This window comes from Coturnix japonica, chromosome 22, assembly GCF_001577835.2.
Source record: "Coturnix japonica isolate 7356 chromosome 22, Coturnix japonica 2.1, whole genome shotgun sequence".
NCBI classification, from domain to species: Eukaryota; Metazoa; Chordata; class Aves; order Galliformes; family Phasianidae; genus Coturnix; species Coturnix japonica.
The window spans coordinates 140280-157781 of record NC_029537.1 but is presented as its reverse complement, the minus strand read 5'-3'; the positions used below and the strand labels follow the sequence as shown (position 1 = coordinate 157781).

The 17502-nt window shown below is 59.8% G+C and overlaps 3 protein-coding genes across 4 annotated transcripts; 2 read left to right on the top strand and 1 right to left on the bottom strand.

The window, feature by feature from the left end:
• Positions 1–117: 117 nt before the first annotated feature.
• Positions 118–7382, top strand: SLC20A1 (solute carrier family 20 member 1). The gene is made up of 11 exons (XM_015883023.2): positions 118–281; positions 414–969; positions 1041–1181; positions 1280–1365; positions 2688–2784; positions 4104–4223; positions 5262–5519; positions 5640–6189; positions 6265–6450; positions 6648–6732; positions 6884–7382. Exons 2-11 carry the CDS (start codon positions 630–632, stop codon positions 7037–7039), a joined length of 2019 nt encoding a protein of 672 aa, XP_015738509.1. The 5' UTR covers positions 118–281; positions 414–629; the 3' UTR covers positions 7040–7382.
• Positions 7383–7705: 323 nt separating this feature from the next.
• On the top strand, positions 7706–11323 carry LOC107323638 (cytosolic purine 5'-nucleotidase). Its single transcript, XM_015882932.2, has 18 exons — positions 7706–7815; positions 8021–8094; positions 8190–8307; positions 8400–8495; positions 8594–8685; positions 8765–8822; positions 8930–9023; positions 9129–9182; positions 9286–9369; positions 9468–9509; positions 9600–9707; positions 9805–9871; positions 9953–10123; positions 10228–10279; positions 10360–10420; positions 10507–10683; positions 10812–10904; positions 10984–11323. The coding sequence occupies exons 1-18, from the start codon at positions 7739–7741 to the stop codon at positions 11038–11040; spliced, it is 1575 nt and encodes a 524-aa protein (XP_015738418.1). The 5' UTR covers positions 7706–7738; the 3' UTR covers positions 11041–11323.
• Positions 11315–17279, bottom strand: CKAP2L (cytoskeleton associated protein 2 like). Of its 2 annotated transcripts, none has more exons than XM_015882929.2 (9): positions 17119–17278; positions 16516–16582; positions 15885–15951; positions 14472–15559; positions 13849–14056; positions 13324–13479; positions 13062–13125; positions 12320–12470; positions 11315–12235 (listed from the first exon to the last, which is right to left on the bottom strand). In XM_015882929.2, exons 1-9 carry the CDS (start codon positions 17132–17134, stop codon positions 12010–12012), a joined length of 2043 nt encoding a protein of 680 aa, XP_015738415.1. In that variant the 5' UTR covers positions 17135–17278; the 3' UTR covers positions 11315–12009. The 2 variants fall into 2 exon arrangements, with proteins under 2 accessions (XP_015738415.1, XP_015738416.1); XM_015882930.2 differs by having other exon boundaries at positions 12010–12235; positions 16516–16579; positions 17119–17279.
• Between the last annotated feature and the right edge of the window lie 223 nt (positions 17280–17502).

Here is a 17502-nt window from a genome sequence, read left to right as displayed (position 1 = left end):
CGGCGCGATCTCGACCCCGCGGCGCTGAGCTGACCAATCAGAGCTGCGAGCCGGCTGTGACGTCACGAGAGGGCGGGCGCTGGGTGTGGGCAGGCTATAAAAGCGGAGGGGCGGGGGGCGGCCGCGCAGTGAGAGGAGGAGGGGGCGAGTGGGGCGGGTCGGAACCGGCGGAACCAGCGGAACCGATTGGAGCCGATCGGAACCATCGGAACCATTGGAGCGGGTCAGGGCGGTTCGGAGCGAGTCGTGCCGTGTGCAGCCCCGTCCTTCCCGGCCCATCGGTGAGTGTTATGGCCGAGCGAGGCCGAGCGTGGAGCGGGACCGGGTGGGTTCGGGTGGTACCGGGTGGTTCCGGTGGTACCGGGTGGTTCCGGTGGTACCGGTTGCCGCTGATTCCCGCTGTCCGCCCGCAGGACCCGCCGTCATGGAGCCCGGCCCGGCCCTGCCCGCCCGCCGCGTCCCGCCCCGCCGGACAGCGCTATAGCGGCGGCAGTAACGCCGCCCGGTTAATTAATTAATCCCCGCTGTTATTTATTGCTCCACCCCCCCATAACCCCCCCATATCCCCCCTATATCCCCCCATATCCCCCCTTTCCGCTCCCACCCCCCGGCTCCCCTCATTGCCGGCCATGGAGCTGCCCGTCCCCACGGCCGCTCTGCTCCCCCCGCCCGCCCCCTCGGGGCCGCTCACCCCGCTGCTGTGGATGCTGGTGCTGGGTTTCATCATCGCCTTCGTCCTGGCCTTCTCGGTGGGCGCCAACGACGTGGCCAACTCGTTCGGTACGGCCGTGGGCTCCGGCGTGGTGTCGCTGCGCCAGGCCTGTATCCTGGCCAGCATCTTCGAGACCGTGGGCTCCGTGCTGCTGGGGGCCAAGGTCAGCGAGACCATCCGCAAGGGGCTGATCGACGTGGACATGTACAACGACACCCAGCACCTGCTGATGGCCGGCTCCATCAGCGCCATGTTTGGTGAGCCCCGTTCCCCCTGGGACCCCCGGCTGCTCCCCATAGTTCCTTATTATCCCCCTTTTCCCTTCCAGGCTCGGCCGTGTGGCAGCTGGCGGCTTCGTTCCTGAAGCTGCCCATCTCGGGGACGCACTGCATCGTCGGAGCCACCATCGGCTTCTCACTGGTGGCCAAAGGGCAGAAAGGCGTCAAGTGGTCCGAGCTGCTGAAGATCGGTGAGTGGGGCCGGGTGATGCCCCAGGAGCAGCAGTGCACGATGCTGTGCTTCAAACCTGCATCAGGGCTCCAACAAACAGCGTCTCCTCTCTCCTAGTGTTGTCCTGGTTCATCTCACCCCTCCTCTCCGGCATCATGTCTGCTGTCCTCTTCTTCCTTGTCCGTAGGTTCATTCTGCACAAGGTAAGGATGGCCCGGCTGTGCTCATGAGCTGCTCACTGCTTTGTGTGCTGGTCTATGTGGGTCTATGTGGGTCTATGTGGGGATATGTGGGTCTATGGGGAGGCGATGGGGAGCCCGGGCAGCTCTCATCCCATGAGGTGGGGACCAGGAGATAAGGAGCTTTCACTTTCCTCCTACCAAAACATCTGGGCTGTTTGAGCAGCTTTGCTGCCGGAGTTGATAAGGTTGGAGCTGCATCTCCGGCTTTTCTGGACTCACGTGAGGCTCTTGTGCTGCAGTGGAAGGTGACAAGTGATGATGGGGCTTTTTTTGAAGCCGGGAGGACCAAAATTGTCCCCGGTGCCTGGAAACTGCACTTCCCTCTATGGGAGAGGCAGCCTGAGCAGCCCACACCTCCCGGCTGTTCTGCAGCCACTTCCCCACTGCTGTGAGTTTCAGCCCCCTGAAGTCAGGATTTGGGGTGTTGTGTATGGTTGGTAGCAGCATCGCATGGTGCTCCATTCAGCCCCTTTGGTCTCCTTTGGTGTCTGGGGGAGCTGCTGCCCACAGACATGGCAGTTTTCATCCCAAACCACTGGAGAGCAACAGGTCCAGTGTGGGGCTGAGCCACATGGGGACCCTCTGGTGGTTGTGTGCCGTGCTGTCCTGGCAGCTGAAAGCTGTCCTCAAAGCTCCTTGTTCCTCCCTGCCCTAAACCTTGCCCAGGACCCTGATGGGGCAGTGAGATCTCAGGGGAATCCAATAGCTGTGACTGTGCTAGAAAAGATTTCTGCTGTTTGGAGGGTCTGAAAGTCCAGCAAAAAAAGGGGTCTGGCACCTGGAACATTGGGGGGGTGCAGCTCTGGAGGTCATTTCTTGGGGGTGATGAACTTGAAGCTCTTTGATCCTTTGGGTTGGGGGCATTCAGCTTTTCTGCCCGGCTCCAGCATTATCTGTCAGCGCTTTGTTCTGCACGTTTGGCTTTAATGACACCCGTGATTTTAGGTCTGGAAGAACTACTTCTGCTCCAGGAGATGTTAAGATCTTATCGCTCTGCTTTCTGCCTGGCAACCCTTGCAAAACACTCCCGGCGTCACTGCTGTGGGAGCTGCCTTGCATAACTGCCCTTTCCGAGCCCTGCCTGCCACCTCCTGCTTCCCGCTGTCCCTGTGCAGTGCTGGGTTGGTGCTGCCTCAGGTCTGCAGGGCTGTGAGCTGCTTGCGAGTGAGGGCTTCATTGTTCTGCTTGAAGCAGTGGGAAAGAGGCAAAAGCTTTGTCTGTGGAGCTATTTTATCCCAAAAAAAGAGGGATGGTGGGATGGAAAAGCAAATGTTGTGTTGCAGACAGACCCCGTCCCCAATGGCCTCCGTGCTCTGCCCGTCTTCTACGCCTGCACCGTGGGGATCAACCTGTTCTCCATCATGTTCACCGGCGCACCCTGTAAGTACGCACTGCGGTGCTTGAAACCTCGCTTTGGAAATCACTGTCAAAGCCTCCATTAAATGCCCGATTTACCCCTTTTTGCTTTTCAGGGCTGAATTCTCCTAGAAGGCGGCTGGCCTGTGCCGGTTTCAGAAGGCGGCAGGCTAGCGTGCACTGAGTTCTGGGCTATAGATAGGTGCCTGCCTGAACTAAACCCCACTGAGCTTTGCCCCTAGAGCTCCAGATAGTGATGTCCCCTCCTGTTTTGGGTACCCAGGTGTTGTTGGGGCTGCTGTGCTTGCCCTGTAGTGAGGAGCGGGGCCGGAGGCTCTTCCCACACACCCACCCCTAGGAGCAAACTAATGATCCTGGAGGTTTCCTGGTGAGAAGAGGAGCTCATGTCGCAGTTTGCAGCCCCTTTGGGAACAGCAAATAGGAATGTTTGTGTTTGGTTGTTGTGTAGGGGGATGGCAGGGTAAGGGCTGGCACACAGAGAGCGGTGCCCGCAGAGCTGAGGGCAGGTGGTGCAGGAAAACACACAAATCATAGCTTCCATCAGGCAGAGCTGCTCGGCGTGAGCTGTTTTCAGTCTGAGTGGGTTTCCTGTTGTGGAACAGTGGAAGAGGTCATTGGAGGCTGGAGGTGGAGTGACAGAAGGCAGCGTTGGCTTCCGAGGGTTTTGTCTGTAAACAGTGCCTGGAAGGCTCCGGGGGTGTCTGCTTCCCTGCAGCATCCACAGGAGGAGGAGGAGGAGGCAGCAGTTGGGCTGTAGCCTCCAGCTGGACTCTGTGCTCAGTGCTGTGCAGCTGTTGTGTTGGTGCAGAGGGAGCAGCGTGTTGCTGCCTCCAGCGTGGTCACCTCGTTTGGTCTGGGGTCTGCAGGCCAGCCCCTGTTTAAAGGCACTCATTGCCTGGTCATAGAGTGCATCAGGTTCCTCCTGCAGGTGTTGGAGCAGGAGCTTTGAGTTGAGGTGTTACAGCAGAGAAATCCCCTTCGCAGAGCTGCCGAGGTCCCCGTGTGCCAGGCAGGCAGCGTGGTGCTGCGGCAGCCGTGCTGCTGTTCTCTATGACATTGCAGCAAGGCAGGGCGCAGGGCTGAGAGCGTTCCTGCTGCTCTCAGGCAGAATGCACAGCGGGCACTAATCGGGTTTGGCTGCAGGAGGGGAGGGAAAGTGCCTGAGCATGTGGAACAGATTAGCTCCCCGTGGGGGAGACCGCGGCCCCGAGGGGCTCTGTGAGCTCCAGCTCTTGTTTGCTGTGTGGTCTCCGGGCTGGGGGAGCAGAGTCGGACACGGAGGGGTCCCCGGGGGTTTCAAGATCCCTTGTTTTATTTCCTAGTGCTGGGCTTTGACAAACTGCCTCTCTGGGGTATCCTCCTCATTTCGGCGGGGAGTGCTGTTGTCTGCGCTCTCGTCGTCTGGTTCTTTGTATGTCCAAGAATGAAGAAGAAAATCGAACGTAAGTACGTGGCGTTGTGCAGCTGGGTGTGCTGCTCCCGGCTCCTCTTTGCACCCACCAATCTCATTACCACGGGGCTGTTCTTAGCAGGGATCTGCAGCTTCACTTATCACTTAAGCTGCTCTGGGTGCGTGCAGGCCATGCTGACGGCCCTGAAGGCTCCAGCCAACCCCACAGCATGAGGGGACCCCAGATTCCTGCTGGGAGCAGCTCCGTGCTGCTGGCTGGCAGCCCGTGGCCCTGCCTGCACTGCAGGCTGCTATAACCTTTAATCCCGGTGTTCTGGGATCGATGTGGGTTGCGAGGCAGAGCTGTGCAGGCTGGTGAAATCCTCCCCCCGGGTCAGAAATACCCATTGATAAACACCCCCTGCAGCAGCTCCAGCAGCATGGGAGGGCTGTGCACTCACATACACACAGAGCACGCAGCCTGCTTCCTCATTTGCAGACCTGTAGGCAAGGGGATAACGAGTGTCCTTGTCAGCTGCTGTAATTGGGGTGTGACTGACAGCTTTATGGCTGCCCGAGCTCCATGCAGCTGCAGGGCAGGCTCCCTCCTCTGCCTTCTCCTTCCAGCCCATGGGAGCAGCCTCAGCTTCTTGCCTTGGAAAGCAGAGGCAGATGGGGATGTTTGGGCTCACAGCTCCATGATGGGGGGGGTTTTGCAGGAGGGGATGGTGCTGGCCTGGCACAGGTCACTGCATGGAAGCAATGATGGCTCACGTGGCTGCAGGGCAGCCCGAGGGAGGTTGGATTGCTGGGAAGGGATCAGTGCCCGAGGAATAACCGGCAGGAGCCCGGTCATGGTGCTCACCACACCCCGTGTGGGTGGGGGGGATAAAAATAGGAGATGAGCTGGTGCCGCGTGTCAGACAAGGTGTGACTGATGAGCACTGGGCTGGAAGGGGAGCAACAAAGGTCAGAATTGAGGAGCTGTAAAGCCATTGATCTGCCATAAATGGGGGGGGCACAATGCAGGGCAGGTGTGGCTCAATGGCTGTGCCAAGGGCTGGGGTGTAACGGCAGCTGATCTGTGCAGGAGAAATCAAATCGAGTCCCTCTGAAAGCCCTTTGATGGAGAAGAGCGGCAGCCTGAAGGAGGAGCGTGAGGAGCCCAAGGTGCCGCTGGGCGACGCTCCTATGGGCGATGCTAAGAGCCCCAGCACCGAGGCAGCGTCTGCTGTGCCACCACGGGCGGCCACGGAGGAGCGGGCTGTGTCCTTCAACCTGGGGGATGCAGAGGAGACCCCCGAGCGGCCCCCGAGCATCGACCTGAAGGAAACCAATGTGGATGGTGGTGAGCAGCGCTGCGGGCTGCAGTGGGGCTGCGGTGCTGTTCCAGATGGGTGCTCACTGCTTTGGTGCTCACTGCTTTGGTGCTCACTGCTTTGGTGCTCACTGCTTTCTCCTTTATCAGGAGCCGTTCAGCTGCCCAATGGTAACCTGGTGCAGTTCCACCAGCCCGTGGGCCACCAGCTGACGTCCAGCGGGCAGTACCAGTACCACACTGTGCACAAAGACTCAGGTTTATACAAAGACTTGCTACACAAAATGCACCTGGCCAAAATGGGGGACTGCATGGGGGACTCAGGGGACAAACCCCTGCGGCGCAACAACAGTTACACGTCGTACACCATGGCCATCTGCGGAATGCCCCTGGACTCCCTCCGGGCCAGGGAGGGGGAGGAGATGGAGAAGCTGGCCTGGCCCGTGGCGGACACCAAGAAGCGGGTGCGCATGGACAGCTACACCAGCTACTGCAACGCGGTGGCCGACGTGCACCCCGCTGCCGACGTGGATCTGAACGCTGCTCAAGTGGAGATGGGCCTCGGGGACAGGAAGGGCAGCAGCAGCTCGTTGGAGGAGTGGCAGGACCAGGACAAGCCCGAGGTGTCCCTGCTTTTCCACTTCCTCCAGATCTTAACAGCCTGTTTTGGATCCTTTGCCCATGGAGGGAATGATGTCAGGTCGGTACCAGCAGTGCTGTTTCTGTTGTTCTGAGCTGTGCTCCAAGCTCTGACCCGCTCTCCTTCCTCCTGCAGCAACGCCATCGGCCCCCTGGTCGCACTCTACCTGGTCTATCAGACGGGTGATGTGGCCACCAAGGTGGCAACCCCCATCTGGCTGCTGCTCTACGGGGGTGTGGGGATCTGCATCGGGCTGTGGGTGTGGGGCCGCAGGGTCATCCAGACCATGGGTAAAGACCTGACTCCCATCACACCATCCAGGTAGGGCTGAGCTCTGCTCCTGGGGGCTGTATGCCCGGGGTGGGGGGATCTTGCCCCCTTCTGGTGCAGCTGTGAGCAGTGCCTGCCTGCACGCCCACCCTGCTGTGCACAGGGGTCGGTCCTGCCATGCAGAGGGTCTGCCTGGGGGGCGCAGGGTGGGCTCTGTCTCACTTTCCCTCCTGTTCTCATCTCTGCAGTGGCTTCAGCATCGAGCTGGCATCCGCCCTGACCGTGGTCATCGCCTCCAATGTGGGGCTCCCCATCAGCACCACGCACTGCAAGGTAGGGCCGTTCCCATGGGCTGAATGTGTCTCCCAGCAGCTCCTGGAAGGGCTGCAAACCTCGAGGCTGGGAGAAGCGGGGGGCAGAGCTGCAGCCCCATGTTGTGCTGTGGGGGTCCCGGGGGGCTGCACTGAGCTGTGCCGTCCCGCAGGTGGGCTCGGTGGTGTCGGTGGGGTGGCTGCGCTCCAGGAAGGCGGTGGATTGGCGCCTGTTCCGTAACATCTTCATGGCCTGGTTCGTCACCGTGCCCATCTCGGGTCTCATCAGCGCCGCCATCATGGCCCTCTTCACGTTCGCCGTGCTGTGAGCGCGAGCCCACGCTGTGCCTGCTTGCTGCTGCCCGGCGTGAGGAGGGGGACACACACACAGCCCCCTCCCCACCATGGGGCTCCCTCCGTTCCTCCACGTGTTGTCACCGAGTCTCTGTATGGTTTATTTTTATAGCTGTGTGGTGCTGGGCTGTCCTGCTGCTCTCAGCCCAGCACTGACGAGGGCTGCGTTACTTTTTTATCCCCCCCTTGCCCTCTTTGCCCCCCAGTTTAACCCGGACCCTGCAGTGACCCCCTGGGGGCCATGGGCTGTGCTGTGCTCGGCTTTGCCCCCCGCACTGCTGCTACCTCGGACTCAATAAAGGTTTCCTTCGTACGCCAGCGCTGTGCCTCCCTTTGGGGGGGGTGGAGGGATGTTCGTCACCCCCTGGGTGTACCTGGGGCTGGGAATGCTGATAAGAGCCTCACGTGTGGCCCCGCTGTCATGGGATGGGGATGGTGTGTGCGGGGGGGGCTCTTATCAGGGCTGTGCAGCCGCGTTGGGCTGATGGCAGCGTTGGCTGCTGGGGGGGTTGGGGGCCTTTGGTGGGGGGGACTCGTGCTCCATAGTGTTGGGGCTGCCCAGGGCCGGGCCTTGACCCCCCGGTTAATGATTGTCCGCTGCCTCGGGGGAGGGGGGGGGCGGAGCGCGGTGCCCCTTAAAGCGGAGGGGAGCGGAGGAGGAGGAGGCGGCGGTGATGGGCAGCGAGGGACAGAGGGGCCCGGCGATGGGGGGGGGCGACCCCCGGGCACTGCGCAGGGACTGCCAGCATCGGTGGGGAGGGGGGGGGGGGGGGGGGGGGGGAAGCGGACGAAATGGGGGCTCCTCATTGCCTCCCCCCTAACTTCTGTCGGTTAAATCCCGATTTTCTGCCCCAATAATTCACCGTCGGGGCCCTCCACAGCCGGGGGGGGTCGCACGGCCCCGTGCTGCTCCGTGGGCTCCGGGCCGTCCCTAAACCCACTGCTGTCCCCACCAGGATCTTCGTGAACCGCAGCCTGGCGCTGGAGAAGATCAAGTGCTTCGGCTTCGATATGGATTATACCTTGGCCAGTGCGTGGGGCTGGGGGGGGGGAGGAGGCTGAGCCGGGTGTGGGGGGGGGCTGAGACCCCCAGACCCAAACCCAGGTGTCTCCTTGGCTGTGCAGTGTATAAATCACCTGCCTACGAGGAGCTGGGCTTCAGGCTGCTGCTGGAGCACCTGGTGTCCATCGGGTACCCCACCGAGATCCTGCACTACAAATACGACCCCACCTTCCCCACCCGGTGAGTGCTGCGGTGGGGGGGGGTGGTTCTGGGGTTGGGATTGGGGGGCACACGCTCATTGGGACCCCTCTGCCCTGCTGCTGGTCCCACAGGGGGCTGGTGTTCGACGCGCTCTATGGGAACCTGCTGAAGGTGGACTCTCATGGCAACCTGCTGGTCTGCGCCCACGGCTTCCGCTTCCTCCGGGGGTGTGTGAGCATTTCTTTTATCCGGGGGGGGGTTGGGGGTCCCTGGGTAGTGCTGGGGTTTGGTTGGAGGGGCTGAGCGGCCCCTGTGCCCCCCGCAGGGCTGAGATCCTGCACTACTACCCCAATAAGTTCATCCAGCGGGACGACACCAAGCGCTTCCACATCCTCAACACCCTCTTCAACCTGACGGGTGAGCTGTGCCCCCCCCCAGACCCCAGCCCTCCCCCCATTTTGGGGTGCTCCCCCCCTCACGGCCCCCTCCCACACAGAGACCCACCTGTACGCCTGCCTGGTGGACTTCTTCTCCAACTGCCCCAGATATGTCAGGTGAGCGGGATGGGGGGGGTCTCTGTATGGGATGGGGGGGTCCGGGGGTCCCCCATGCTGTGTGGTGCTTTCACCTCCTATTTCCCCATTTTTCTGCCCATTTTTAGCTGTGACACTGGCTACAAACACGGGAACCTCTTCATGTCCTTCCGCAGCATGTTCCAGGACGTGCGCGAGGCCATGGACCAAGTTCACCTCTCGGTGGGGCTGTGGGCAGGGCTGGGGGACCCCGCAGCCCCACCAGGTCTTGGGGGGGGGGCTCCAACCCTCTGCCACCCCCTTACCACCCATCTCCCCCCCCCACAGGGCTGCCTGAAGGAGAAGACATTGGAGAACCTGGAGAAATACGTGGTGAAAGATGTGAGTGTCTGTGAGCCCCCCCAGACCCCTGGAACCTCCTCAATCCCTGTGTGCCCCCCAGTCCCTGTGTGCCCCCCCCCACTGCTCTCACTGTGCCCCACAGCCCCGTGTGCCACTGCTGCTGAGCCGCATGAACGAAGTTGGGAAGGTGTTTCTTGTGACAAACAGCGACTACAAATACACAGATGTAAGTGGTGCCACTTCTGGTTTTGGGGGGGGGGGGCAGAGCTCAGGGTGACCCCACAACCCCACCACCCTCACGGGTGACACCGCGTGTTGTTGCAGGCCATCATGACCTACCTGTTCGACTTTGGTGATGGTGACAAGGTGAGGGGACAGAGCCGAGCTGGGGCTGGGGGTGCCCCCACCCAATGGTGACCCCATCCCCTGTCACCTTTCCTCCCTGCCCCCATGCAGACCGGGACCCCCCCACGTCCCTGGCGCTCCTACTTCGACCTCATCGTGGTGGACACCCGCAAGCCGCTCTTCTTCGCCGAGGGCACCGTCCTGCGCCAAGTCAACACGGTGGGGACCCTGGCACCATGTGTGTCCCCCCCCCCCACCTGCCAGCACCAAGTGGGCAGAGGTGGCAGTGAGCCCACGGGGTGCTCTGTGCACACAGGACACGGGGAAGCTGCGCATCGGGACCTACACGGGGCCCCTCCAGCACTGCGCTGTGTACTCCGGTGGTGAGCGCCTGGATGGGTGACGTGGTGGTGTCATGGTGTGGGGACATGGTGACCCCAGGCTGTGCCGTCCCGGTGTCTCAGGCTCGTCAGACTTGGTGTGTGACCTGCTGGGCGTGAAGGGCAAGGACATCCTGTACATGGGGGACCACATCTTCGGGGACATCCTCAAGTCCAAGAAGCGGCAGGGCTGGCGCACCTTCCTGGTGGTGCCCGAGTTGGCCCGAGAGCTGCAGGTGTGGACGGAGAAGAGCGGTGAGCAGCCCCTGCCCTGCCCCCCATCCCTCGGGGGCTCTTCCAGCCCCAGGTATGGTGATAGGGCTGCAGTGCAGGCACTGAGATGGAGTTTGCCCTGGCAGAGCTGTTCGAGGAGCTGCGGAGCCTGGACCTGTTATTGGCAGAGCTGTACCAGTGAGTGGGCACCACGCTGGGGTCCCTGCAGCCGGGGGGGGACACAAAGGGCCCTTGTGAGCCCCCCGCTCCCACCGCAGGCATTTGGACAGCGGCAGCAGCGAGCGGCCGGACATCAGCTCCATCAAACGGCACATCCAGGTGACCCCAATGGGACCACATCCCCATCCCACAGAGCAGCCCACACGTGGGGTATCGCTGCCCTGACCGCCCCGACGTGCACACAGAAAGTCACACACGAGATGGACATGTGCTACGGGATGATGGGGAGCCTCTTCCGCAGCGGCTCCCGGCAGACACTGTTTGCCAGCCAGGTGATGCGCTACGCTGACCTCTACGCAGCCTCCTTCCTCAACTTCCTCTACTACCCCTTCAGTTACCTCTTCCGGGCACCCTCTGTCCTGGTACGTCTGGTGCTGTGCCTCAGTTTCCCCCCCTGCCCCTCTGATGTCCCCAAGCCCATCAGGAGCCGGGTACCAGCCCCAGGTGCCAGCCCCAGGTGCCAGCCCTGCTCCTGCTCATCCCACTGCAGATGGCCCATGAGTCAACGGTGGAACACGGCCCCATAGATGCTGGAGAGGGAAGCGCAGCCCTGGAGCTGCAGCTGGAGCAGCACAGCCAACAGGTGGGGGCAGAGCTGTGGCACAGGAGCCAGGCACCCAGTGCCCACACAGCCCAGCACCCAATGAGCCCCTCTGTCTCAGGTTCTGGGGCTCCCCCAGGACTCCAGCGGGGAGGAGGAAGAGGACGGCGAGGCCTGAGCCCACTGATCCCCAGCAGACAGCGGGTGCTGCCCCTGGGCTGATGGTAGCAGAGCATCCCCGCAGCACGGTGCCCATCTCCACCCCCAGGAGCTGCTGCAGGGCAGCACGATGCACCCAGCAGCTCAATCAGCTCCAGCACTGGGAACTGCTCTGGGGGAGGGGGTTGATGCCCGAAGATAACAAGGTCCTGGGGCCAGCACTGCTCCCTTTTACCTGCTGAGAGTCCCAACCTCTCCCCTTCTTTACCTTTGTCTATTTATAAAAGGCACGCTCACATCTTACAAAGTTTTATTGGAGTTACAGCATAGTGGAACAGACATAAATCATATTTTTTTTTCAAAGGAAAATTCCTTTGCCCCGAGCCTGGGGAAGGTTGGAGCAAAGGGCATCGCCAAGGCCTGGGCTGGGAGCTGGGATAAGTGCCATGGATGCACACAGGCCCTGGGGCAGCCCTGCACTGTTGGTTCTGCTGCTCCTGCTGTTTGTTAGGGGCAGGAGGATGGAAAAGGGGCTCTGCTCTGTGCTTAGCAACAGCAGAACCATCGTGCTCCCCTTACAGGGGGGAACCTGTGGCATCCCCTGGGCTCTGGGTGCCCTCTGCCCACAGCACTGCTGGCTTTGAGGCCCAGCACAGCTCTCCCTGTGGTCCCATACAGGGGCTGTGCATTCCTTCCTCCTTGGGATGTCACTTCCCAAACCCTGCGAGGCACCCAAAGGGCTGCAGCGACCAGAGCCATTGGCCAGCACAAAAAGCAGGGTGTGCTTTGGGGTGATGGAGCTGACCCGACAGCACAGAGCCCATATCTCCAATCCCAGACCTTGCTCAGCTCACACTGTAAGGCTTTAAACACTTAAAAACAGTGAAAAAGGCTTAAAGAGGCCACCCCTGCAGAGTTACATCTGAGAGGCGGCAGCAGTCAATGGCAGGGCAAGGCAGCCCTCAGAATCCCTCAGCAACATCTGGGGCTACATATTCAAAACATCCGCCTTTGCCACCTGTGACAGAGCTTTATTCTTGCGGAATAAGAACTGGGTCTCCTTGTCATTATCCAGGATCTCGCTGAGGGACGACACCACGGGGTCGTGGTCCTTGAGCATCCCAGGGTAGCGGCTCCCAGCCTTCTCAATGCGCGTTGAGCGCCGCACCGGCGTCAGGAATTTCAGCTCTTGTCCTTCTGGCACCTGCCTCACCCTGTGGGGAGGAAAAAAAGGCATCAGTGAGCAAAGCCCGCAGAGATGGCACAGGGTGTTTGTGCTGCCAGCAGCTCGGCCTCACCTGGGCACAGACTTCACTTGTAGCTTGATGGCGGAGGTGGGCAGGCTGCTCAGGGCGCTCTCTGTTTGGCATGGAGTCATGGCCATGTGCTGCCTCTTGCCTGGGCAAGGAGTGGTGGGCTCCCATTGAAGGCAATGCTCAGGATTTTCCCCTGACAGGAGAGAGGGAAATCATAGATCAGAGCAGCTTCGGTCAGAGTGGGACTTAAAGATCATCCAGCTCCAACCTGCTGCCATGGGCAGGGTTAGCAGCTGCCAGCTCAAGCTGCCCAGGGCTCCATCCAACCTGGCCTTGAATCCATGCAGCATTGGGGCAGCCACAACCTCTCTGTGCAACCTGTTCCAGTGGCTCAACCCTGAGTAAAGAATCTTTTCCTATCATCTAATCTAAATCTCTCCTCTTTTAGCTTTAAGCCATTCCCCCCTGCCCGACCACTATAAGACACAGCACTGTGACTTGTGGCTTCCATTTGGACATAGAAAAGGGCAGCAGGATTGTAGAGAGGGAATAGAGCTGCAGCTGCAGGGGGCACTACAACACTGCAGAGCTGTGGACATAACCCTGGGCACCTCACATGCTGTGCCAGGCCCAGCTTTGGCAGAGGAATTCTGCCTCATTTCTGAGTTGAGGGTTCTGGACTTTCACAATGCTCAGCCCTCAGCCAACTCAGCAGGGACACGGAGTGCTGGGACAGGCTGCAAAGCACGCAGGAACACCGGCCTGCCCTGTGTGCACGTGTTACCTTCTGATGGCTGCTCTGCAGTCTTCAAAATATCGAGGACAACAACTCTGAGCTCCTGGAGGGGCTGCAAAAAGGGAAGAGAAAAATCAGGACCCGGGTCAAGGAAGGCAGGGAGAGAAGAATGAAGTCCCAAAGCAAGCAAGACCCACAGCTCTAAAGGCCTTTTTCACCAATGACCACTAAACTGATCCCAAAATCTGACCCTTTGGGCTTTGGTACAACCTGCTGCTGTGCAGGAGGAACCAAAGAGCTCCCTACTCACCTCAGCACCAGCACAGACCGCTGCTTCGTACAGCCCCATCACGTCCAAAGGGCTGCTGCGGGCGAGCAGCTTGGCTTTGCACATCCAGAACTTGGCACATTTCTCTGCACTGGGCTCACGGCACAGCATTGCTGAGATCTCCTCTGATGGGGCTCCCTGCAAAACCAGGGCAAGGTGCTGGAGAAGAGGTGGGCACGGAGGAGCTGCCCATGTACAGCATCCTCCCAAACAGTTGGGGGACAGGTCACCAAACCCAGGGCTGGGCTAACAGATGCCATTCCCAGCAGTGGGACCCATATCCTGGAGTGGTTTGAGCAGCCTGGGCTGCTGCTGCAGGAATCCCTGCTGCAAGATGCACTGCTACACACCAGGACATCCGCAGGGATGCCTGTATAGGGGCTACCAAGCCACGTTCCTTGTCAGTGCATCTCCCCATACACCCTCAGCTCCAGGGGTGAATTGAGTGTGGTGACTTCTAAGCCAAGCAGAAATGCCTTGCTTCAAGAGCCCCTTCCCCACTCCCACCTCCTCGATGAGCTTCAGGCACTCGCTCAGCAGCGCATTGATCCTGGCCAGGTGGAGCTGCTCCAGCTCCTCTGGCTTTTGCTCCTCCTGCGCAGTGCTCCCCTGGGGCGGCTTCTCCTTCTGTTTCATTGGCTTTTTTGGGGGCAGCCCCATGGGCGGCCGCTTGTAGCACTTGCCTTTGGAGGCCAACCACTGCTCCAGCTGCCTCCTGTGAAAGGACCAAGGGATCAGTGTTACCAACACAGCAGACCACTGGCACTTGTGAGGCTGCTGCTCTTTCTGCCCTTTGGATTTCTAGCTGCTTGGGAAGAACTTCTGCCCTAGGGATCACACCCAAGCCAGGCTGGGAGAGAAAAACCCTCCCAAACTTAAGATAAAACAGGAGAGGCAGCACAGAACAGCAAGGCTGTATCTTCAGACGCTGCTCCCTCACTGCTGCCTGCAGGCAATTATTGCATGGGGGGAACAAGGGACCCAAACGACCATCAAACCTCACCCCCCTGTACTGCAGCATCCCCACAGCAGCACACAGACCGTGCAGCTGGGCCCTGCAGCTGACTCATATGGTCCAGCACCTCACTCTGCTGTCCCCAGGAGGACAGTGAGCCATGGATGTCACTTACCTACGATCCTCCGGTGTTGGGGTCTTGGGGACACGGCCAGCATGCACTCCATGCTTCTGCGGCAGCTCTGCTTTATGCACCTCCCTCCTGCTCCCAAATCCACCCTGATTTCCTGGATTTCTGGAGCTGTTGGTGCTGGGAAGAGGCTGTTTCTGGGGGGCTCCCACTCGGGATGTTGCTGTGTGTCCTGAAGGTGCTGCCTTCACGTCCTTCCTGTCTGCTCCCCCCCTCACTGTGGGTCTTTGCTGCTGCACCGTGGTGCACAGCGTCAGGCCGGGTGTCCTGGTGGGTCCATTTGTGGTGCCCTGGGGCCGGCTGGAGGCTGGGGGCTTTGCAGGAGCTGTGTTGGAGTGCTTAAGAGTTCCCATCCGAGACGTGCCGAGCTTCCCCACAGGTTCCCTTGCTGCATTGTTTTTCTCCTGTTTTACAGCTGGCTTTTTATGTAGCAAATGTGTGGAATTAGCAAGTAACTGAGGGGGCTGCAATGGCCGAGTTGTGCCGCTGGGTTTTTGGGATGCGCCCTTTGAGCCTGGCAGGGGATTCCTGGATTTGTCCTGATTCAGCATTTCCTTAGTGTGGCAGCCATTAATTCTGTCCTTTGGGCCCTTGACAGTCCTTGACACAGCGCCTGAGCTCTGCCCACGAGCCAAGGCTCTCTCGATCCCCACACTGTTCCCATTAGACTGAATAGTGTTGCTGGGCACGGGGTTTGTAGCTGCTCGTGCTGGTAAGTTCTCTTTGTCGGAGCCAAGCCATCGCTGCCGGCTCTCATCCAGGGAGCAAGGTGCCCCGGGCACAGACTGCCCACTTCCAGCCTCCTCCGGCCCTCCAGGGTTTAGGTGACAAGAGGCAGAAGGTGGGACCTTCCCTCTGGGCTGTGCAGGGGGGTTTGTGCTCGGAACGAGCCCTGCAGGCAGCTCTGTGCCCTTCCCCAGCTGCCGTGGCCGTACCACTCCTACTCTCTGAGACGCACGTGGATGCTGCCGCAGCGTAGCACACCCAGCTGGCTGTGCAGGTTTGGCTGCAAGTTTGCCATCCTTCCAGGTGCCCTTTGCTACGTGTTGGACGATGCCCTTGTTCCTGCCAAGCTGCAGAGACAAAGAACATCAGGCAGAGCCCAGAGCAGAGCTCAGCTCAGTCACACCCCGACACTCAGCCCCACCAGCCCAAGGGATGCACACAAAGCCCAGTGCGGGGAGACAAGCCCAATGTAACACCCAGCACTGAGACAGAGGATGATTCTCTCATTATTTGCTCTGAAAATTAATTGCTTGTCTCAGGGCCGGATGTTTAACAACGTGTTACTACCACCCACCTGGGGTCAGGAACTCACCGTCCTGCTCTGTGTTCCCCCATCTGCATGGATGCACTTCAAGCACAAAACCAGACTGAAAAGAGTCCATTTCTACTTACATGTTCTGGTTCAGAAACTGCTTTTAAAAGTGGATCCAGGTGATTAGTCTGGTCCTTTAAACAGGCCCTGCAGAAACAAGGTGAAAGAGCTCAAATGCTTCTGGTTGCTTCAGCCACAGCAGCTGATGAGAAGCGTTTGGAAGCCTGAAAGCTTCAAGGAAGAACCACGTCGTGTTTCTTTCCCTTCCGTGTGGCAACAGAAAAAGTGACAGCAAAGAGTGTTACACAACACACAACTTCCACTGACGGGAAAAGCCATCAAAGCGCTTCCTGCAGCTGACGGGGCCGGGCAGGACATGATGGGAACCCACCTACCAGATCAGGTGTGGTAACGAGCTTCCTCCTGATTGCTTTAAATGGGCTGAAGGTGTCCCTTCCTTATTACCATAAAACAAAGCTGCACAGCTGGCAATGCAACCAAAGGCTGCTCTGCAAACCCAAAGCCTGGGATGGGAAGGTTTTGTGGAGACACCCAGCATTAAAGAGCAGGAAATAACAACTCAACCACGGCTGTGTTGATGCTACCAGGAGCTGCCCCAGGCTCAGTCTGGCACAGGGCTGCTCCCATTAGCACACACTGCAGAGGTGGCAGATGCTGGTGATGCAGATACAGCTGCACAGCCCAACTTACTTGGTGCTGGTGCATTTCGGCTTCCTCCTGGCCTCCAGGTACTCCTGCAGCTTTCTTCTCCGCTCTTCTGCAAAGAAATGGGAGGAGAACATGGAGCACACAGCGCTGGGAATGGGGGGTATGGCCGTCCTGGAGCTCAGCGCTGCTCACAGGCACCAACAGCACCCAGCACATACAGAGTGATGCCCATAGCAGCACTTAGACACACGGGGTGCTCCTATAACAGCACTTAGACACACGGGGTGCTCCCATAGCAGCACTTAGAGCACATGAGGTGCTCCTATAGCAGCAATTAAAGCTCTATGGAGATCCTATAGGGCAGGGCAGGTGCTGCCAATGCAATGGGGCACCCGCAGCTCCTGCTGTCCGTCCCACCCGACCCCATTCCCACCCTGTAGCACCCTCCATTCCGGTCTGGACCCGGATCCATCCCATATCCCATACCCCATACCCCATATCCCATACCCCATATCCCATATCCCATACCCCATATCCCATACCCCATACCCCATATCCCATATCCCATACCCCATATCCCATACCTCATACCCCATATCCCATATCCCACACCCCATACCCCATACCCCATATCCCATCCCTCACCTTGTGCCGCCATCATCTCAACCCCCCCAACCTCCGCCACAACCGCCGCCCCGCGCTCAGCGGCCGCCGCCGCTTTCAAACCGACCAATGGGGAGCGCCGCAGTGAGGGGGCGTGGTGGGCACGGGGAGCTGTGATTGGGTGAAGTCAGAGGATGGGGCGGGGCCAACGGAGACACATGGCCGATAAGTGTAGGGAAGGGGATGGGGGGGGAGTGGAGCATGGGGGTTTTGGGAAGGGGGGTCGTTGATGGGTCTGGAAGGGGGTCCTGGGGGACATAAAGGGGGTCTGGAGGGGCATATGTGGGTCTGGGAAGGGGAGTTTCTGGGGGCATAGGGGTCCTGGGCGGGGACATCATGGGTTTGGGAAGCGGGCTCGTTGGGGGG